Genomic DNA, 22,347 nt, shown 5'->3' on the forward strand with positions numbered 1-22,347 from the left:
TTTCAATGCATTTGGAATCTCTTCCATGTGTTGGCAATAATTTCGTTTGGTTTCCTTTTTTTTATTATCGCCGGCTATGCATTGGACGGAAGGCACAGGCACGCCTGCAAGTGTCTTCTGCTGGCTGTACGGGGCAGTGACAGAAACACTTTTAATTGCTTTATTTTCCAGGCACACACACAGGGATCCTCAGCTGTAACGGGAGTGGCATCGGCAGCGAGCGAGCGATCCTTTTCTTTATTTATTACAAACAAATGACAGTCCAAAGTGCTGTCCAAGTATCCACTTACAAGGCATCCAAGTTCCAAATTTCCAATTCCATTGCAGTTGTTTACGGTTCGACAATATTGGCCCAGAGTCATTGAAAAGTCACAGATGATTTGGTCCTCCCTGACATGAATGGACATGTGTGTGTACTGTGTGCGGGTTGTGTTTCGGGGGTAGGTATCGAAAGAAATTTCTATATAGTGAACTATATGAACTGTAAACATGGAAATCGATTGCAAAAGGATAACTGCTAAATGGAATTCGATGGGATCTGTAGATAGAACACATTGCCCTCTTCAGCTGCTGTGTGTTTTGTGTAAGTCCCGTTACAACCTATCATAACTCGCTAACGAATCAAAAGGGAAAGACAATAATGTTGTATCTCTGTTGAAAACAACCACAAAATACGAAAATATTAGCACGATCAGTAATGTTGGTTGACACCCGTATAAATATCCTGGAATGCTTCTAGATTCATACATATATGTACATATGTTACATACATCAATCACTAAAGATTGGAGTTCGAGATATAAAATATACTTGAAAACCAATTCAATACTGGAAATATATTGATGTTTTTATAGAAACTTAAGATAAGAAACTAAACTAAACATAAATACAATTTTTCACCAGCAAATCCCCTCCCCCACAAAGCAATTAAAGCATTTCCCATAGCAATAAGGACGAACGGTGTGCGGTGTGTACGCTTTTCCATCAGTACATATTACACATGTAAATCGAGGGTGACGGACCTCTAAACCTCAACTTCAACATCAGAAAACTCAACAAATAGCCAGAATGAAGGGGAAAACAAGAGTGACACACAAACAGAAAATGCCCAGATTTATATGTAAACGATTGAAAACTGATCAACATATATAATTACAGCACAGAACAAGACGAAATTTTCCATGGGTAACGTGTGAACCGGGGACTGGAACGGGAACGGGAGTGGGAACGTGATCGGGTGTGTTGTGTCTCTGTGTCTCTGTGTCTCTCAAAAGTGTCTACTGTGTGTGCCTGTGTTTGTGAGTGTGCGGAGAAACCCCTGAGCTAAATCGGGGGAGATATTAGTAGTATGGGGGGGAATGGGGCAGGGGGAAGTGGGAAGGGGGAAGGGAAACCAAGCCGTTGACAACAATTCAAAGATTATGAAAATCTTTGGTCATTGGGTTAAAGCAGAAGAAGGAAGAGACCCGACTAAAACAATGAGCAGCCGAAGGTTAGAAGAGTGCCCAGCGATAAAGCCGGTTGGGAAAAGGAGAGACAAAGAGGGACAGAAGAATGTGGAGTAGGGGATGGGTTATTTTCATATTAACATAATCAATGAAGTATTTTCTAAGGGTTCAACTAAATATCTAAGGCAAGAGGCACGACACACACACACACACACACACACACACCATTACTGGGATGAAATACTTGAATGCACTTACGGAAAATCTCCAATCAGCAGCCACGACGACCCCCTACTGATGAGAGCGTTTCGATTTTTTACGGCAATGGGCACACAACTGAACAACATGTGAGTTTGTCTTAAAAAAAGATACAGAAAGACAGCCAGGCGGACGGATGGACAGCGGGACAGACGATCTGAAGTGATATTTGAGTAAAGGCAAAAGACGACGAACCGAACCCCTCGGTGAAGTGGCAAAACCGACGTGAAACGCTTTCAAATGCCCCGAGCGGGCAAAGGATAATAAACGAACCAGCGATCACTAACGCATATCAATTTGTTTTCGATGGACCTGGACCTGGACCTGGACCTGTACCGACACGGAGACGAAGGAAACGATTAACGCTAAACACTTGAAGTGCCCATCCCCATACCCATCCACATCGCCATTCCCATCCCAAAAAAATTATACAACAATGAGAATACATACTTATAAAGAAGTCCCCGTCATTGGGCATGCCTTATCTGCAGGCACATAAAGTGCCAAAAAATATGGCAAAAGGAAATCGTTTCCTCCTCCTCGTTCGCCTGTCAATGTCAACGTCAAATACGACGTGTTTGGAGGAGTTTGGAAATGAAATCGACGAACGGAGATTGTCTCCATGGATAGCAGATAGAGTAATGAGCTAACCCGTCTAAATATTATAAATAATTTGAAATCATAATTCATATGATCCCGCGGTGGTCGTTTCTGTAGCAAATGTTCCAAGAGTCTCTTGGGAAAAACTAAAAACAATTCTGAGCGAATTCGCGGTTCTGTCAGATATAAAAATAATATAAAAAGTTGATTTTTAAAACCAACCAGCTTTGTGTGGTGTTACCCATCTGGATACGATTTTTTCCGGCAACACAAAAGCACCCTTCTACGATGTTATTCTAAGAAAATTACATATGTATATGATTCGAGCTTCACGCCGACGAATTGGCGGGACGTATTCGATAATTTGACGGATTATCACTCAATAGTCCCCGAAGAATATGATCAATATTATCCACCGGAACTGTTCAACATCGAGAGATGGCTGAAACATTTTTTTCTTTTCCGCGCGCAGCCCAATTGAAGCTGAAGGAAGTAAGTTCCATTGAGCTAAAACAATGGGTTTCATTATTATGAGGTTTGCGGCGGACATTATAAATTATGCATCCAACATTAGCCAGCCTAAGGACCTTCAAGAGGATGCAGGTCGAGCAGGTCGGTCGATATGCAAAGCTGTATAGTATATCATTTCAGACTGTTGGTCCAGGGCCATAGGTGCTATGTGGGTGCGGGTGGCATGTTGTTGGGGGAGTACCATCTTGGTGCGGAAGTACCAATTTCCATTTTGGTGCGGGTGACATGTTGGGGCGTCTTCAGGTCGAATCTGAGTTCTCGGCCATGATTATAGGGAGCACGGCACACAGATAATTATTTTTCACCCGTTAAACTAAAATCAACTCCCAGTGTCTTCACCTGTCAAATGAACAGTTGTTCGGCAGCTGATATTCACTTTAATTTCCTCGCCCAAAAGTATGCAACAATTTTCTGCAATGGTCGACCCGCCAGATTTGAATCGTATTGCTTATCAGATTAATGGAAAATAGTTTTTTTCGATTTTTTTTTTAAATCAATTCAATATTTTCCCATGATAATTATCCCACAAAAATATTTAGCTCTCGCTCGGCGCCACTCTCCACAATCTATCTTTTTCATGTGGAAAATTTGTATTTTATTGTAAACAAGCGTGGAAACTTAATCTAGTTTTACATTTAAGGGGGAAAAAATTGGTCACAGGAGATACATACACACATAAAATTAATGTTACATATATGGATGGGTATATGGATGGTATATACATAATTTACACTATTTATACAAAATTAATGTAATTTATAGGAGGGATCTAGTAGGGAGATCCAGTGGATGAGACCTTTTGAGTCTTCTTTTTCTTGGCGGGGTAAGACGCATTAGGGTGACCACCAAGCAAAAATGACGTAACTTTCCAAACGCACTTACGTTGCATTACGTACACACTCACATTTTATGCTTTGACCTTTTTTGTTTGAATTTTTTGTATATACAATGCAATAAAAAGGAGTCGTTAAAATTAGTCAATCTTGTAGAAAATTGATTGATCAATTGGCTAAAATTATGTGTTCAAGGCTGAGGGTCCCAGCTACCTAGTTATAATTAAACGAATATCAAAATGGAGGAATATGATTTGCGATCCGTGACAGAGAACGATTAGCCCATTGTAGACCAGTGGATAGTAAACTATACTCCACGAAAATAATCAAAGTTGAAACATTTTTTTTAAGTAAAGAAAAAGGATAGGATGTTTCCACAAGAAGAATTGACATACAGTAAAACAAACTCAAGCTGTTCGGAGGTTTAAATATAGGGGCGTTAGGTGGGTTAAGCGAGAGCGAAACGTCGCTATTTTCATGTATCACCTGCAGTTCTCAATTAATTAATAACAATAGTCATGGACACCTGGCACGACCTGACTCGCGAAGATATATTGGAGCAATTCAAAAGGGTAAAAATCCTTCATGAACAACATTCATACAGGACATATGTATGTTGTCTCATGTAAATGTGTACAATGTAACAGTAATTTTTATTGTTTGTTTTTTCAGAGGGAGCTGCATTTGACAAATGCAAAGGATTTGACGCTAGATGAACTACGGGTGATATACAAAGGATTCATTGTGCCGCTACCGCGCCGGGAGCCACGGGATCGCCGTCCCCAGAAACCCATGGAGATCGATCAGCTAACGGAGCGCATTAAAGTGGTGTCCATGGTTGGAGGCAAGCGACCGATCGCGGAAGAACCCTGTTGTTCCAATCAATCTAGTCATGAAGCCAAGCAAATCAAGATGGACCTCCATTGACCCTTGCCTGGCATCTGCTCGATAAGGCATTTTCCAACTGTGCGCCAGTCGAGATGCATCGTCTGCTGTTAGTCATCGGCCTACTTATCTTGGTGGCTGCCGCCGAAGTTTTTCCGGTGGAACCGGACTTGGAAGGCTACCAGGTGATCCTGCGACGTTCTGCCAACAGCGCCGATAAGCTGCAAGTCTTTCAAAGCATTTGGGGAGCCATACGGTCCGACTTTATCGATGATACCGAAAAGGTGAAAGGTCTTTACACCCAGCTGGGTAACTTCATACGCACTGATATGCAGTGTACCAGTGGACCCACGGGGCGCTCGGCCTGTGAGTTGCAGCAGGAGGTGCGACGGCACCTGCGGTCACTGATGTCACAACGCCTGGCCAATCTTATCAATGCCGAGGAGAGCATTCAGTCGTATGGCATGTATGTGGGATCCAGCATTGAACCGCCCCTAGTTCGTGACATCCTAGAGCATACCATCGAAGACGTCTACTTCCACCGGCCGCTGGAGAAGCTCACTCAGCAACTGGACAAGCTGTACACGGACAGGGACGAAGTCAGCTTCAAAATGATGATCGAGGCCCAGCTATCGCTCTTCTGGCGCTACCAGACAATGCACGATAGCAACGAGGCCTTTCTGTTCAACATGGCGCATGCGGTGAGCAAGATCCAGACCCATCACATGTATGCCAGCGTGGACGCGTCGCTACAACGGCGAGTAGAGGCACTGAATCACAGTCTGCCGCCAGTGCTGGGGGCCCTCTTCCATCCCCAAGGCTTCTGCTTGCTCAGTCGCGATAACCGTGAGTATTTGTATACGACCATCACTGATGACTGGAACTACGGCCTCAACGGACGTCAGGTCTTCACTTGGCATGAGCAGAACTTTACGGACTCGGCTGGTCTCATTCGAGCGTTTGTCCAGGAGCAGCACTCCACGCCTGTATTCTCGCTGCGCAGTGAACTCTTCAAATGGTACTTCTTTGTGGATCCCAGCGAGGGAAATCGCCTGGCTGCGCTTCGTTCGGGCAGTCCCAGCTCCTCGACCAGCTTCTGGACCGTCACTTATGTAGAAGATGCCCTCATCTTTCGCCAGCGCGACCTCACACTCTGTGCCGCTGAAATGCTTGACAAGGAACGACGCCTAATCAAGATGCTGCCGGGACAGATGCATACGCCTCCATCACAGGCCTGCCAGTGGCTGCCCGTGGACTGTGCCCCGCCAAAATGAAAGAGATGGCAATAAAGTCCAAATTTCGATTTATTCCGAAAATAATTTTTATTTGTACAATGAAAATTTACAGATACTCGGGTCCAGTAAAACAATATCCGGAAATAAAGTTAAGAACTATACTGAGTGGAGAAATACAGTGCGTTTTAGCAAATCATTGTTAAGTAAATGGTGGTTAATAACTGATTGTATGTACATATGTGTCTGGTTGAGGTCAGTTATTGAATTAAATCATGTGTATTTAGTCAGTCAGTCTAAAGAAAAGCAAGATACTCTTTCGGAAAATAATTGTAGAGGTCGGTTCCAATGGCTAGTCGCGAAATATTAAGTAAGTACTCATTTTCGTTTATATGTAGCTATTTGGTACGAGACAATTCTGAAAATGAATTGAAAATGATCGCATGCGTTTGAGGTGTATATCTCTATGACTTCTCCTTATTTGGCATTCATTATGATTAAGCATTTAATCTTATCTTAGTCTAATGAGTCTCTTGATTCGTGTGGATCGGCTCTTTTCGTTTTTCTCCTGTTTGGTCTTAGTCCTGCTCCGTGTATTCGTCGTCATCGCTATCAGACTCATAGGCCTGCTGAATGTTCGCACGTAGCGTGTCTCGTTGGTAGGCCGGTGAATGGAGCTGGGGCATAGGCGGCCGACGACGATGATCCTGGCTGACGTTGAACCCATTGTTGGACAAGGGCCGGTAGTGCATGCTGCACTGCAGATAGTCCTCGGCCTCGTTCTGGTCGGCAGCCTCCATTGACTCTTCTATGGTGCGTGAGTAGTCCTCGATCTCTTCATCGAACAAATGTGGTTCCCCATTGGCAAAGGAAGCGAAGCGAATGGGATTGCGTAGGTTGCTCATTATGTTCCACTGCTTGCAGTTGGGGCTGTTGACGAACTCGCGCAGCTCCGCCAGTGACTTTTGTGTCTCGTTTACCGTCTGCTGGTAGTACTCTTCTTGTGTGAGCAGGCGCCGCTTGGGCGGAAAGCGGCGTCGATAGAGCGATTTCCCATATACCACGAGCGATTGTGGAAAATAGTATGCCGCAAAGGCAGAGACTATCAGAAAAATAACTCCACTAGAATTCCAGCTACTAAAGTAGGCCAGACCCCCACCAACCGCCTGGAGCAGCCACATGATGATGTTCTGGGAGCGCCTATTCTTAGGTGGGCCGATGCGGTAGCAGACGAGGAATGAGATGAGGCTGGTTATTATCAAATACCAAACCACATAGTCGCGATAGGTCAATAGGATTAGACACATGTTGTCGGCCAACTGCTTGAGTATATATACTCCAATTGTCCAGCCACCAATCAGGACGCCATACATCATGGGTCGTCTGGGGAAAAGTTTTGATGTTAAAGAGATGATGAGCAGCAGCGAGCCGCAAATACCCAGCACAATGCCAGCCAAATAATAGAATATGCTGTTCTTGGCCAAGGTACGGCTGCTGCAGAAGACGAGGACGCCCAAGCCAAACTGTAGAAATCGCAAGACATCGAACTGCGCATGATGGAGTCTCACATTGTAGGGCTGCCTGGAGGAAACCCCAATGCACTCGGGTTCAAATGGTGACAGATGTATCCGTTGACGCTTCTGCGAGAAGAGCGTAAAGCTGAAGAGTGAGCGCTGCTCATTGTAGTGATCCAGCACCTCCTTTGGAGTGCGTCCGCCATATTCGGTATAGTCATCGTTGCCGATGTCCAGTAAGAACTCAACCGTTTCGAATAAACTGAGTAGCGAGGGCGGTTTACCAGGATAGCAGTATGTCCTTAGCGTATTTGGCCCATTCCAATTGGCGGTGATATCGATGGATGTTCCCGGCGCCAAAAACACTACGTCCGTCATTGGGTGCGGGGTTGCGGCAGCGCATATCGCCATCAGTGTAAATAGAGAAATGAATCCGCATCTCAGACGTGGCTGGAACATTTTTATGCTCTATAATTCAGATATTTGTTGCAACAAATTAAAATAAATAACTTCGAAATGGAATGCGAGTTGTTTTTGCGTAACGATATCGGATTTATCGACACTCAGAAATATACCGAGCTACTTGACAAATTTCAAAATATACCGTAAATATACTGCCGGATTATTTGCATTCAAGTTGCATCGCAACTGCAGCAAATTCAACAAAGTCTAATGTCATACAGAGATAAGTGGATAAAGAGTCCCTTAATTTGGCTTATCGTCGCATTTCACTACACTTCCAGATCAATCTATTTTACAAGACGGGGACAGGGCTGCAATTAATATCGACCAGCTATCGATTACAGTCAGGGTTTCAGGGTTGATTTGGGAGAGACCATTATTTAAATTTGTGTTTGACTGAACAGTCTGCAGGATTCCAATAATTTTAAGATATCTGGCGGACATTGCTACACAAATAATAAGATGCAGTACAGAAACCGTTTAATATGTATATTGGTATAGTTTTTTGGAACAAATCGGTAAAAAAAGTTAAAATTTTTGCTTAAAGTCAGACTAGAAAGTCAGTGATGATGCTGGCTGAGGTTAGCCTGGATACTGTTGACATTGTGACACTGCTGGGCTGGTCGTCACTGTGAGCAGTGTCCATGGGTATATGTTCCCACTGAAGACGGTTCTAGTAGCTGTGGGCGCTGCTGCTGGGCCAGACGATCTTCAGTCACAATCTATGTTCTATGACGTGACTGAAAAGATCGACCATCCAAGTACCTACTTTCTTACGGACGGACTCGGAATGCCCACTGTCGCTGCTTCGTCTATGTCGAAGCACGCTCAAGTAGCCCACTTTGCGGTGGCCTACCAGAACAAGGTTTTACTCCACGTAATAAACTGTGTCGAGGACTTCAATGTGACGCACGAGGTCAAGGAACCGGATCTGATGCCCGTGGACTGTGCCCCGCCAAAATGAAAGAGATGGCAATAAAGTCCAAATTTCGATTTATTCCGAAAATAATTTCTTTTGTACAATGAAAATTTACAGATACTCGGGTCCAGTAAAACAATATCCGGAAATAAAGTTAAGAACTATACTGAGTGGAGAAATACAGTGCGTTTTAGCAAATCATTGTTAAGTAAATGGTGGTTAATAACTGATTGTATGTATGTGTCTGGTTGAGGTCAGTTATTGAATTAAATCATGTGTATTTAGTCAGTCAGTCTAAAGAAAAGCAAGATACTCTTTCGGAAAATAATTGTAGAGGTCGGTTCCAATGGCTAGTCGCGAAATATTAAGTAAGTACTCATTTTCGTTTATATGTAGCTATTTGGTACGAGACAATTCTGAAAATGAATTGAAAATGATCGCATGCGTTTGAGGTGTATATCTCTATGACTTCTCCTTATTTGGCATTCATTATGATTAAGCATTTAATCTTATCTTAGTCTAATGAGTCTCTTGATTCGTGTGGATCGGCTCTTTTCGTTTTTCTCCTGTTTGGTCTTAGTCCTGCTCCGTGTATTCGTCGTCATCGCTATCAGACTCATAGGCCTGCTGAATGTTCGCACGTAGCGTGTCTCGTTGGTAGGCCGGTGAATGGAGGGGGCATAGGCGGCCGACGACGATGATCCTGGCTGACGTTGAACCCATTGTTGGACAAGGGCCGGTAGTGCATGCTGCACTGCAGATAGTCCTCGGCCTCGTTCTGGTCGGCAGCCTCCATTGACTCTTCTATGGTGCGTGAGTAGTCCTCGATCTCTTCATCGAACAAATGTGGTTCCCCATTGGCAAAGGAAGCGAAGCGAATGGGATTGCGTAGGTTGCTCATTATGTTCCACTGATTGCAGTTGGGGCTGTTGACGAACTCGCGCAGCTCCGCCAGTGACTTTTGTGTCTCGTTTACCGTCTGCTGGTAGTACTCTTCTTGTGTGAGCAGGCGCCGCTTGGGCGGAAAGCGGCGTCGATAGAGCGATTTCCCATATACCACGAGCGATTGTGGAAAATAGTATGCCGCAAAGGCAGAGACTATCAGAAAAATAACTCCACTAGAATTCCAGCTACTAAAGTAGGCCAGACCCCCACCAACCGCCTGGAGCAGCCACATGATGATGTTCTGGGAGCGACTATTCTTAGGTGGGCCGATGCGGTAGCAGACGAGGAATGAGATGAGGCTGGTTATTATCAAATACCAAACCACATAGTCGCGATAGGTCAATAGGATTAGACACATGTTGTCGGCCAACTGCTTGAGTATATATACTCCAATTGTCCAGCCACCAATCAGGACGCCATACATCATGGGTCGTCTGGGGAAAAGTTTTGATGTTAAAGAGATGATGAGCAGCAGCGAGCCGCAAATACCCAGCACAATGCCAGCCAAATAATAGAATATGCTGTTCTTGGCCAAGGTACGGCTGCTGCAGAAGACGAGGACGCCCAAGCCAAACTGTAGAAATCGCAAGACATCGAACTGCGCATGACGGAGTCTCACATTGTAGGGCTGCCTGGAGGAAACCCCAATGCACTCGGGTTTAAATGGTGACAGATGTATCCGTTGACGCTTCTGCGAGAAGAGCGTAAAGCTGAAGAGTGAGCGCTGCTCATTGTAGTGATCCAGCACCTCCTTTGGAGTGCGTCCGCGATATTCGGTATAGTCATCGTTGCCGATGTCCAGTAAGAACTCAACCGTTTCGAATAAACTGAGTAGCGAGGGCGGTTTACCAGGATAGCAGTATGTCCTTAGCGTATTTGGCCCATTCCAATTGGCGGTGATATCGATGGATGTTCGCGGCGCCAAAAACACTACGTCCGTCATTGGGTGCGGGGTTGCGGCAGTGCATATCGCCATCAGTGTAAATAGAGAAATGAATCCGCATCTCAGACGTGGCTGGAACATTTTTATGCTCTATAATTCAGATATTTGTTGCAACAAATTAAAATAAATAACTTCGAAATGGAATGCGAGTTGTTTTTGCGTATCGATATCGGATTTATCGACACTCAGAAATATACCGAGCTACTTGACAAATTTCAAAATATACCGTAAATATACTGCCGGATTATTTGCATTCAAGTTGCATCGCAACTGCAGCAAATTCAACAAAGTCTAATGTCATACAGAGATAAGTGGATAAAGAGTCCCTTAATTTGGCTTATCGTCGCATTTCACTACACTTCCAGATCAATCTATTTTACAAGACGGGGACAGGGCTGCAATTAATATCGACCAGCTATCGATTACAGTCAGGGTTTCAGGGTTGATTTGGGAGAGACCATTATTTAAATTTGTGTTTGACTGAACAGTCTGCAGGATTCCAATAATTTTAAGATATCTGGCGGACATTGCTACACAAATAATAAGATGCAGTACAGAAACCGTTTAATATGTATATTGGTATAGTTTTTTGGAACAAATCGGTAAAAAAAGTTAAAATTTTTGCTTAAAGTCAGACTAGAAAGTCAGTGATGATGCTGGCTGAGGTTAGCCTGGATACTGTTGACATTGTGACACTGCTGGGCTGGTCGTCACTGTGAGCAGTGTCCATGGGTATATGTTCCTACTGAAGACGGTTCTAGTAGCTGTGGGCGCTGCTGCTGGGCCAGACGATCTTCAGTCACAATCTATGTTCTATGACGTGACTGAAAAGATCGACCATCCAAGTACCTACTTTCTTACGGACGGACTCGGAATGCCCACTGTCGCTGCTTCGTCTATGTCGGAGCACGCTCAAGTAGCCCACTTTGCGGTGGCCTACCAGAACAAGGTTTTACTCCACGTAATAAACTGTGTCAAGGACTTCAATGTGACGCACGAGGTCAAGGAACCGGATCTGATGCCCGTGGACTGTGCCCCGCCAAAATGAAAGAGATGGCAATAAAGTCCAAATTTCGATTTATTCCGAAAATAATTTCTTTTGTACAATGAAAATTTACAGATACTCGGGTCCAGTAAAACAATATCCGGAAATAAAGTTAAGAACTATACTGAGTGGAGAAATACAGTGCGTTTTAGCAAATCATTGTTAAGTAAATGGTGGTTAATAACTGATTGTATGTATGTGTCTGGTTGAGGTCAGTTATTGAATTAAATCATGTGTATTTAGTCAGTCAGTCTAAAGAAAAGCAAGATACTCTTTCGGAAAATAATTGTAGAGGTCGGTTCCAATGGCTAGTCGCGAAATATTAAGTAAGTACTCATTTTCGTTTATATGTAGCTATTTGGTACGAGACAATTCTGAAAATGAATTGAAAATGATCGCATGCGTTTGAGGTGTATATCTCTATGACTTCTCCTTATTTGGCATTCATTATGATTAAGCATTTAATCTTATCTTAGTCTAATGAGTCTCTTGATTCGTGTGGATCGGCTCTTTTCGTTTTTCTCCTGTTTGGTCTTAGTCCTGCTCCGTGTATTCGTCGTCATCGCTATCAGACTCATAGGCCTGCTGAATGTTCGCACGTAGCGTGTCTCGTTGGTAGGCCGGTGAATGGAGGGGGCATAGGCGGCCGACGACGATGATCCTGGCTGACGTTGAACCCATTGTTGGACAAGGGCCGGTAGTGCATGCTGCACTGCAGATAGTCCTCGGCCTCGTTCTGGACGGCAGCCTCCATTGACTCTTCTATGGTGCGTGAGTAGTCCTCGATCTCTTCATCGAACAAATGTGGTTCCCCATTGGCAAAGGAAGCGAAGCGAATGGGATTGCGTAGGTTGCTCATTATGTTCCACTGATTGCAGTTGGGGCTGTTGACGAACTCGCGCAGCTCCGCCAGTGACTTTTGTGTCTCGTTTACCGTCTGCTGGTAGTACTCTTCTTGTGTGAGCAGGCGCCGCTTGGGCGGAAAGCGGCGTCGATAGAGCGATTTCCCATATACCACGAGCGATTGTGGAAAATAGTATGCCGCAAAGGCAGAGACTATCAGAAAAATAACTCCACTAGAATTCCAGCTACTAAAGTAGGCCAGACCCCCACCAACCGCCTGGAGCAGCCACATGATGATGTTCTGGGAGCGACTATTCTTAGGTGGGCCGATGCGGTAGCAGACGAGGAATGAGATGAGGCTGGTTATTATCAAATACCAAACCACATAGTCGCGATAGGTCAATAGGATTAGACACATGTTGTCGGCCAACTGCTTGAGTATATATACTCCAATTGTCCAGCCACCAATCAGGACGCCATACATCATGGGTCGTCTGGGGAAAAGTTTTGATGTTAAAGAGATGATGAGCAGCAGCGAGCCGCAAATACCCAGCACAATGCCAGCCAAATAATAGAATATGCTGTTCTTGGCCAAGGTACGGCTGCTGCAGAAGACGAGGACGCCCAAGCCAAACTGTAGAAATCGCAAGACATCGAACTGCGCATGACGGAGTCTCACATTGTAGGGCTGCCTGGAGGAAACCCCAATGCACTCGGGTTTAAATGGTGACAGATGTATCCGTTGACGCTTCTGCGAGAAGAGCGTAAAGCTGAAGAGTGAGCGCTGCTCATTGTAGTGATCCAGCACCTCCTTTGGAGTGCGTCCGCGATATTCGGTATAGTCATCGTTGCCGATGTCCAGTAAGAACTCAACCGTTTCGAATAAACTGAGTAGCGAGGGCGGTTTACCAGGATAGCAGTATGTCCTTAGCGTATTTGGCCCATTCCAATTGGCGGTGATATCGATGGATGTTCGCGGCGCCAAAAACACTACGTCCGTCATTGGGTGCGGGGTTGCGGCAGCGCATATCGCCATCAGTGTAAATAGAGAAATGAATCCGCATCTCAGACGTGGCTGGAACATTTTTATGCTCTATAATTCAGATATTTGTTGCAACAAATTAAAATAAATAACTTCGAAATGGAATGCGAGTTGTTTTTGCGTATCGATATCGGATTTATCGACACTCAGAAATATACCGAGCTACTTGACAAATTTCAAAATATACCGTAAATATACTGCCGGATTATTTGCATTCAAGTTGCATCGCAACTGCAACAAATTCAACAAAGTCTAATGTCATACAGAGATAAGTGGATAAAGAGTCCCTTAATTTGGCTTATCGTCGCATTTCACTACACTTCCAGATCAATCTATTTTACAAGACGGGGACAGGGCTGCAATTAATATCGACCAGCTATCGATTACAGTCAGGGTTTCAGGGTTGATTTGGGAGAGACCATTATTTAAATTTGTGTTTGACTGAACAGTCTGCAGGATTCCAATAATTTTAAGATATCTGACGGACATTGCTACACAAATAATAAGATGCAGTACAGAAACCGTTTAATATGTATATTGGTATAGTTTTTTGGAACAAATCGGTAAAAAAAGTTAAAATTTTTGCTTAAAGTCAGACTAGAAAGTCAGTGATGATGCTGGCTGAGGTTAGCCTGGATACTGTTGACATTGTGACACTGCTGGGCTGGTCGTCACTGTGAGCAGTGTCCATGGGTATATGTTCCCACTGAAGACGGTTCTAGTAGCTGTGGGCGCTGCTGCTGGGCCAGACGATCTTCAGTCACAATCTATGTTCTATGACGTGACTGAAAAGATCGACCATCCAAGTACCTACTTTCTTACGGACGGACTCGGAATGCCCACTGTCGCTGCTTCGTCTATGTCGGAGCACGCTCAAGTAGCCCACTTTGCGGTGGCCTACCAGAACAAGGTTTTACTCCACGTAATAAACTGTGTCGAGGACTTCAATGTGACGCACGAGGTCAAGGAACCGGATCTGATGCCCGTGGACTGTGCCCCGCCAAAATGAAAGAGATGGCAATAAAGTCCAAATTTCGATTTATTCCGAAAATAATTTCTTTTGTACAATGAAAATTTACAGATACTCGGGTCCAGTAAAACAATATCCGGAAATAAAGTTAAGAACTATACTGAGTGGAGAAATACAGTGCGTTTTAGCAAATCATTGTTAAGTAAATGGTGGTTAATAACTGATTGTATGTATGTGTCTGGTTGAGGTCAGTTATTGAATTAAATCATGTGTATTTAGTCAGTCAGTCTAAAGAAAAGCAAGATACTCTTTCGGAAAATAATTGTAGAGGTCGGTTCCAATGGCTAGTCGCGAAATATTAAGTAAGTACTCATTTTCGTTTATATGTAGCTATTTGGTACGAGACAATTCTGAAAATGAATTGAAAATGATCGCATGCGTTTGAGGTGTATATCTCTATGACTTCTCCTTATTTGGCATTCATTATGATTAAGCATTTAATCTTATCTTAGTCTAATGAGTCTCTTGATTCGTGTGGATCGGCTCTTTTCGTTTTTCTCCTGTTTGGTCTTAGTCCTGCTCCGTGTATTCGTCGTCATCGCTATCAGACTCATAGGCCTGCTGAATGTTCGCACGTAGCGTGTCTCGTTGGTAGGCCGGTGAATGGAGGGGGCATAGGCGGCCGACGACGATGATCCTGGCTGACGTTGAACCCATTGTTGGACAAGGGCCGGTAGTGCATGCTGCACTGCAGATAGTCCTCGGCCTCGTTCTGGACGGCAGCCTCCATTGACTCTTCTATGGTGCGTGAGTAGTCCTCGATCTCTTCATCGAACAAATGTGGTTCCCCATTGGCAAAGGAAGCGAAGCGAATGGGATTGCGTAGGTTGCTCATTATGTTCCACTGATTGCAGTTGGGGCTGTTGACGAACTCGCGCAGCTCCGCCAGTGACTTTTGTGTCTCGTTTACCGTCTGCTGGTAGTACTCTTCTTGTGTGAGCAGGCGCCGCTTGGGCGGAAAGCGGCGTCGATAGAGCGATTTCCCATATACCACGAGCGATTGTGGAAAATAGTATGCCGCAAAGGCAGAGACTATCAGAAAAATAACTCCACTAGAATTCCAGCTACTAAAGTAGGCCAGACCCCCACCAACCGCCTGGAGCAGCCACATGATGATGTTCTGGGAGCGCCTATTCTTAGGTGGGCCGATGCGGTAGCAGACGAGGAATGAGATGAGGCTGGTTATTATCAAATACCAAACCACATAGTCGCGATAGGTCAATAGGATTAGACACATGTTGTCGGCCAACTGCTTGAGTATATATACTCCAATTGTCCAGCCACCAATCAGGACGCCATACATCATGGGTCGTCTGGGGAAAAGTTTTGATGTTAAAGAGATGATGAGCAGCAGCGAGCCGCAAATACCCAGCACAATGCCAGCCAAATAATAGAATATGCTGTTCTTGGCCAAGGTACGGCTGCTGCAGAAGACGAGGACGCCCAAGCCAAACTGTAGAAATCGCAAGACATCGAACTGCGCATGACGGAGTCTCACATTGTAGGGCTGCCTGGAGGAAACCCCAATGCACTCGGGTTTAAATGGTGACAGATGTATCCGTTGACGCTTCTGCGAGAAGAGCGTAAAGCTGAAGAGTGAGCGCTGCTCATTGTAGTGATCCAGCACCTCCTTTGGAGTGCGTCCGCGATATTCGGTATAGTCATCGTTGCCGATGTCCAGTAAGAACTCAACCGTTTCGAATAAACTGAGTAGCGAGGGCGGTTTACCAGGATAGCAGTATGTCCTTAGCGTATTTGGCCCATTCCAATTGGCGGTGATATCGATGGATGTTCGCGGCGCCAAAAACACTACGTCCGTCATTGGGTGCGGGGTTGCGGCAGCGCATATCGCCATCAGTGTAAATAGAGAAATGAATCCGCATCTCAGACGTGGCTGGAACATTTTTATGCTCTATAATTCAGATATTTGTTGCAACAAATTAAAATAAATAACTTCGAAATGGAATGCGAGTTGTTTTTGCGTATCGATATCGGATTTATCGACACTCAGAAATATACCGAGCTACTTGACAAATTTCAAAATATACCGTAAATATACTGCCGGATTATTTGCATTCAAGTTGCATCGCAACTGCAGCAAATTCAACAAAGTCTAATGTCATACAGAGATAAGTGGATAAAGAGTCCCTTAATTTGGCTTATCGTCGCATTTCACTACACTTCCAGATCAATCTATTTTACAAGACGGGGACAGGGCTGCAATTAATATCGACCAGCTATCGATTACAGTCAGGGTTTCAGGGTTGATTTGGGAGAGACCATTATTTAAATTTGTGTTTGACTGAACAGTCTGCAGGATTCCAATAATTTTAAGATATCTGGCGGACATTGCTACACAAATAATAAGATGCAGTACAGAAACCGTTTAATATGTATATTGGTATAGTTTTTTGGAACAAATCGGTAAAAAAAGTTAAAATTTTTGCTTAAAGTCAGACTAGAAAGTCAGTGATGATGCTGGCTGAGGTTAGCCTGGATACTGTTGACATTGTGACACTGCTGGGCTGGTCGTCACTGTGAGCAGTGTCCATGGGTATATGTTCCCACTGAAGACGGTTCTAGTAGCTGTGGGCGCTGCTGCTGGGCCAGACGATCTTCAGTCACAATCTATGTTCTATGACGTGACTGAAAAGATCGACCATCCAAGTACCTACTTTCTTACGGACGGACTCGGAATGCCCACTGTCGCTGCTTCGTCTATGTCGGAGCACGCTCAAGTAGCCCACTTTGCGGTGGCCTACCAGAACAAGGTTTTACTCCACGTAATAAACTGTGTCGAGGACTTCAATGTGACGCACGAGGTCAAGGAACCGGATCTGATGCCCGTGGACTGTGCCCCGCCAAAATGAAAGAGATGGCAATAAAGTCCAAATTTCGATTTATTCCGAAAATAATTTCTTTTGTACAATGAAAATTTACAGATACTCGGGTCCAGTAAAACAATATCCGGAAATAAAGTTAAGAACTATACTGAGTGGAGAAATACAGTGCGTTTTAGCAAATCATTGTTAAGTAAATGGTGGTTAATAACTGATTGTATGTATGTGTCTGGTTGAGGTCAGTTATTGAATTAAATCATGTGTATTTAGTCAGTCAGTCTAAAGAAAAGCAAGATACTCTTTCGGAAAATAATTGTAGAGGTCGGTTCCAATGGCTAGTCGCGAAATATTAAGTAAGTACTCATTTTCGTTTATATGTAGCTATTTGGTACGAGACAATTCTGAAAATGAATTGAAAATGATCGCATGCGTTTGAGGTGTATATCTCTATGACTTCTCCTTATTTGGCATTCATTATGATTAAGCATTTAATCTTATCTTAGTCTAATGAGTCTCTTGATTCGTGTGGATCGGCTCTTTTCGTTTTTCTCCTGTTTGGTCTTAGTCCTGCTCCGTGTATTCGTCGTCATCGCTATCAGACTCATAGGCCTGCTGAATGTTCGCACGTAGCGTGTCTCGTTGGTAGGCCGGTGAATGGAGGGGGCATAGGCGGCCGACGACGATGATCCTGGCTGACGTTGAACCCATTGTTGGACAAGGGCCGGTAGTGCATGCTGCACTGCAGATAGTCCTCGGCCTCGTTCTGGACGGCAGCCTCCATTGACTCTTCTATGGTGCGTGAGTAGTCCTCGATCTCTTCATCGAACAAATGTGGTTCCCCATTGGCAAAGGAAGCGAAGCGAATGGGATTGCGTAGGTTGCTCATTATGTTCCACTGATTGCAGTTGGGGCTGTTGACGAACTCGCGCAGCTCCGCCAGTGACTTTTGTGTCTCGTTTACCGTCTGCTGGTAGTACTCTTCTTGTGTGAGCAGGCGCCGCTTGGGCGGAAAGCGGCGTCGATAGAGCGATTTCCCATATACCACGAGCGATTGTGGAAAATAGTATGCCGCAAAGGCAGAGACTATCAGAAAAATAACTCCACTAGAATTCCAGCTACTAAAGTAGGCCAGACCCCCACCAACCGCCTGGAGCAGCCACATGATGATGTTCTGGGAGCGACTATTCTTAGGTGGGCCGATGCGGTAGCAGACGAGGAATGAGATGAGGCTGGTTATTATCAAATACCAAACCACATAGTCGCGATAGGTCAATAGGATTAGACACATGTTGTCGGCCAACTGCTTGAGTATATATACTCCAATTGTCCAGCCACCAATCAGGACGCCATACATCATGGGTCGTCTGGGGAAAAGTTTTGATGTTAAAGAGATGATGAGCAGCAGCGAGCCGCAAATACCCAGCACAATGCCAGCCAAATAATAGAATATGCTGTTCTTGGCCAAGGTACGGCTGCTGCAGAAGACGAGGACGCCCAAGCCAAACTGTAGAAATCGCAAGACATCGAACTGCGCATGACGGAGTCTCACATTGTAGGGCTGCCTGGAGGAAACCCCAATGCACTCGGGTTTAAATGGTGACAGATGTATCCGTTGACGCTTCTGCGAGAAGAGCGTAAAGCTGAAGAGTGAGCGCTGCTCATTGTAGTGATCCAGCACCTCCTTTGGAGTGCGTCCGCGATATTCGGTATAGTCATCGTTGCCGATGTCCAGTAAGAACTCAACCGTTTCGAATAAACTGAGTAGCGAGGGCGGTTTACCAGGATAGCAGTATGTCCTTAGCGTATTTGGCCCATTCCAATTGGCGGTGATATCGATGGATGTTCGCGGCGCCAAAAACACTACGTCCGTCATTGGGTGCGGGGTTGCGGCAGCGCATATCGCCATCAGTGTAAATAGAGAAATGAATCCGCATCTCAGACGTGGCTGGAACATTTTTATGCTCTATAATTCAGATATTTGTTGCAACAAATTAAAATAAATAACTTCGAAATGGAATGCGAGTTGTTTTTGCGTATCGATATCGGATTTATCGACACTCAGAAATATACCGAGCTACTTGACAAATTTCAAAATATACCGTAAATATACTGCCGGATTATTTGCATTCAAGTTGCATCGCAACTGCAGCAAATTCAACAAAGTCTAATGTCATACAGAGATAAGTGGATAAAGAGTCCCTTAATTTGGCTTATCGTCGCATTTCACTACACTTCCAGATCAATCTATTTTACAAGACGGGGACAGGGCTGCAATTAATATCGACCAGCTATCGATTACAGTCAGGGTTTCAGGGTTGATTTGGGAGAGACCATTATTTAAATTTGTGTTTGACTGAACAGTCTGCAGGATTCCAATAATTTTAAGATATCTGGCGGACATTGCTACACAAATAATAAGATGCAGTACAGAAACCGTTTAATATGTATATTGGTATAGTTTTTTGGAACAAATCGGTAAAAAAAGTTAAAATTTTTGCTTAAAGTCAGACTAGAAAGTCAGTGATGATGCTGGCTGAGGTTAGCCTGGATACTGTTGACATTGTGACACTGCTGGGCTGGTCGTCACTGTGAGCAGTGTCCATGGGTATATGTTCCCACTGAAGACGGTTCTAGTAGCTGTGGGCGCTGCTGCTGGGCCAGACGATCTTCAGTCACAATCTATGTTCTATGACGTGACTGAAAAGATCGACCATCCAAGTACCTACTTTCTTACGGACGGACTCGGAATGCCCACTGTCGCTGCTTCGTCTATGTCGGAGCACGCTCAAGTAGCCCACTTTGCGGTGGCCTACCAGAACAAGGTTTTACTCCACGTAATAAACTGTGTCGAGGACTTCAATGTGACGCACGAGGTCAAGGAACCGGATCTGATGCCCGTGGACTGTGCCCCGCCAAAATGAAAGAGATGGCAATAAAGTCCAAATTTCGATTTATTCCGAAAATAATTTCTTTTGTACAATGAAAATTTACAGATACTCGGGTCCAGTAAAACAATATCCGGAAATAAAGTTAAGAACTATACTGAGTGGAGAAATACAGTGCGTTTTAGCAAATCATTGTTAAGTAAATGGTGGTTAATAACTGATTGTATGTATGTGTCTGGTTGAGGTCAGTTATTGAATTAAATCATGTGTATTTAGTCAGTCAGTCTAAAGAAAAGCAAGATACTCTTTCGGAAAATAATTGTAGAGGTCGGTTCCAATGGCTAGTCGCGAAATATTAAGTAAGTACTCATTTTCGTTTATATGTAGCTATTTGGTACGAGACAATTCTGAAAATGAATTGAAAATGATCGCATGCGTTTGAGGTGTATATCTCTATGACTTCTCCTTATTTGGCATTCATTATGATTAAGCATTTAATCTTATCTTAGTCTAATGAGTCTCTTGATTCGTGTGGATCGGCTCTTTTCGTTTTTCTCCTGTTTGGTCTTAGTCCTGCTCCGTGTATTCGTCGTCATCGCTATCAGACTCATAGGCCTGCTGAATGTTCGCACGTAGCGTGTCTCGTTGGTAGGCCGGTGAATGGAGGGGGCATAGGCGGCCGACGACGATGATCCTGGCTGACGTTGAACCCATTGTTGGACAAGGGCCGGTAGTGCATGCTGCACTGCAGATAGTCCTCGGCCTCGTTCTGGTCGGCAGCCTCCATTGACTCTTCTATGGTGCGTGAGTAGTCCTCGATCTCTTCATCGAACAAATGTGGTTCCCCATTGGCAAAGGAAGCGAAGCGAATGGGATTGCGTAGGTTGCTCATTATGTTCCACTGATTGCAGTTGGGGCTGTTGACGAACTCGCGCAGCTCCGCCAGTGACTTTTGTGTCTCGTTTACCGTCTGCTGGTAGTACTCTTCTTGTGTGAGCAGGCGCCGCTTGGGCGGAAAGCGGCGTCGATAGAGCGATTTCCCATATACCACGAGCGATTGTGGAAAATAGTATGCCGCAAAGGCAGAGACTATCAGAAAAATAACTCCACTAGAATTCCAGCTACTAAAGTAGGCCAGACCCCCACCAACCGCCTGGAGCAGCCACATGATGATGTTCTGGGAGCGCCTATTCTTAGGTGGGCCGATGCGGTAGCAGACGAGGAATGAGATGAGGCTGGTTATTATCAAATACCAAACCACATAGTCGCGATAGGTCAATAGGATTAGACACATGTTGTCGGCCAACTGCTTGAGTATATATACTCCAATTGTCCAGCCACCAATCAGGACGCCATACATCATGGGTCGTCTGGGGAAAAGTTTTGATGTTAAAGAGATGATGAGCAGCAGCGAGCCGCAAATACCCAGCACAATGCCAGCCAAATAATAGAATATGCTGTTCTTGGCCAAGGTACGGCTGCTGCAGAAGACGAGGACGCCCAAGCCAAACTGTAGAAATCGCAAGACATCGAACTGCGCATGATGGAGTCTCACATTGGAGGAAACCCCAATGCACTCGGGTTCAAATGGTGACAGATGTATCCGTTGACGCTTCTGCGAGAAGAGCGTAAAGCTGAAGAGTGAGCGCTGCTCATTGTAGTGATCCAGCACCTCCTTTGGAGTGCGTCCGCCATATTCGGTATAGTCACCGTTGCCGATGTCCAGAAAGAACTCAACCGTTTCGAATAAACTGAGTAGCGAGGGCGGTTTACCAGGATAGCAGTATGTCCTTAGCGTATTTGGCCCATTCCAATTGGCGGTGATATCGATGGATGTTCCCGGCGCCAAAAACACTACGTCCGTCATTGGGTGCGGGGTTGCGGCAGCGCATATCGCCATCAGTGTAAATAGAGAAATGAATCCGCATCTCAGACGTGGCTGGAACATTTTTATGCTCTATAATTCAGATATTTGTTGCAACAAATTAAAATAAATAACTTCGAAATGGAATGCGAGTTGTTTTTGCGTATCGATATCGGATTTATCGACACTCAGAAATATACCGAGCTACTTGACAAATTTCAAAATATA

The 22,347-nt window shown here is 44.6% G+C and overlaps 6 protein-coding genes across 8 annotated transcripts; 2 read left to right on the forward strand and 4 right to left on the reverse strand.

The window, feature by feature from the left end:
- The first annotated feature begins 3,767 nt into the window (after positions 1-3,767).
- LOC6902231 (uncharacterized) lies at positions 3,768-4,634 on the forward strand. Of its 2 annotated transcripts, none has more exons than XM_033382937.1 (2): positions 3,768-4,281; positions 4,343-4,634. In XM_033382937.1, the coding sequence occupies exons 1-2, from the start codon at positions 4,189-4,191 to the stop codon at positions 4,595-4,597; spliced, it is 348 nt and encodes a 115-aa protein (XP_033238828.1). In that variant the 5' UTR covers positions 3,768-4,188; the 3' UTR covers positions 4,598-4,634. The 2 variants fall into 2 exon arrangements, with proteins under 2 accessions (XP_033238828.1, XP_002133759.1); XM_002133723.3 differs by having other exon boundaries at positions 3,866-4,242.
- Positions 4,549-8,861, forward strand: LOC4815842 (uncharacterized). Its single transcript, XM_001355617.4, has 2 exons — positions 4,549-5,834; positions 8,733-8,861. Exon 1 carries the CDS (start codon positions 4,651-4,653, stop codon positions 5,827-5,829), a length of 1,179 nt encoding a protein of 392 aa, XP_001355653.1. The 5' UTR covers positions 4,549-4,650; the 3' UTR covers positions 5,830-5,834; positions 8,733-8,861.
- LOC6902230 (nuclear envelope integral membrane protein 1-like) lies at positions 6,029-22,314 on the reverse strand. Of its 2 annotated transcripts, none has more exons than XM_033382930.1 (2): positions 21,823-22,311; positions 6,029-7,379 (listed from the first exon to the last, which is right to left on the reverse strand). In XM_033382930.1, exons 1-2 carry the CDS (start codon positions 22,201-22,203, stop codon positions 6,366-6,368), a joined length of 1,395 nt encoding a protein of 464 aa, XP_033238821.1. In that variant the 5' UTR covers positions 22,204-22,311; the 3' UTR covers positions 6,029-6,365. The 2 variants fall into 2 exon arrangements, with proteins under 2 accessions (XP_033238821.1, XP_033238822.1); XM_033382931.1 differs by lacking the exon at positions 6,029-7,379 and adding an exon at positions 17,413-18,943 and having other exon boundaries at positions 21,823-22,314.
- On the reverse strand, positions 8,740-10,761 carry LOC6902228 (nuclear envelope integral membrane protein 1-like). The gene has a single exon (XM_002133720.3). It carries the CDS (start codon positions 10,649-10,651, stop codon positions 9,299-9,301), a length of 1,353 nt encoding a protein of 450 aa, XP_002133756.3. The 5' UTR covers positions 10,652-10,761; the 3' UTR covers positions 8,740-9,298.
- On the reverse strand, positions 11,631-13,647 carry LOC117184588 (nuclear envelope integral membrane protein 1-like). Its single transcript, XM_033382934.1, has one exon. It carries the CDS (start codon positions 13,540-13,542, stop codon positions 12,190-12,192), a length of 1,353 nt encoding a protein of 450 aa, XP_033238825.1. The 5' UTR covers positions 13,543-13,647; the 3' UTR covers positions 11,631-12,189.
- LOC117184587 (nuclear envelope integral membrane protein 1-like) lies at positions 14,522-16,543 on the reverse strand. Its single transcript, XM_033382933.1, has one exon. The coding sequence runs from the start codon at positions 16,431-16,433 to the stop codon at positions 15,081-15,083; it is 1,353 nt and encodes a 450-aa protein (XP_033238824.1). The 5' UTR covers positions 16,434-16,543; the 3' UTR covers positions 14,522-15,080.
- Positions 22,315-22,347: the final 33 nt, after the last annotated feature.

The sequence above is a fragment of the Drosophila pseudoobscura genome, chromosome X, assembly GCF_009870125.1.
Source record: "Drosophila pseudoobscura strain MV-25-SWS-2005 chromosome X, UCI_Dpse_MV25, whole genome shotgun sequence".
Classification (NCBI taxonomy): domain Eukaryota; kingdom Metazoa; phylum Arthropoda; class Insecta; order Diptera; family Drosophilidae; genus Drosophila; species Drosophila pseudoobscura.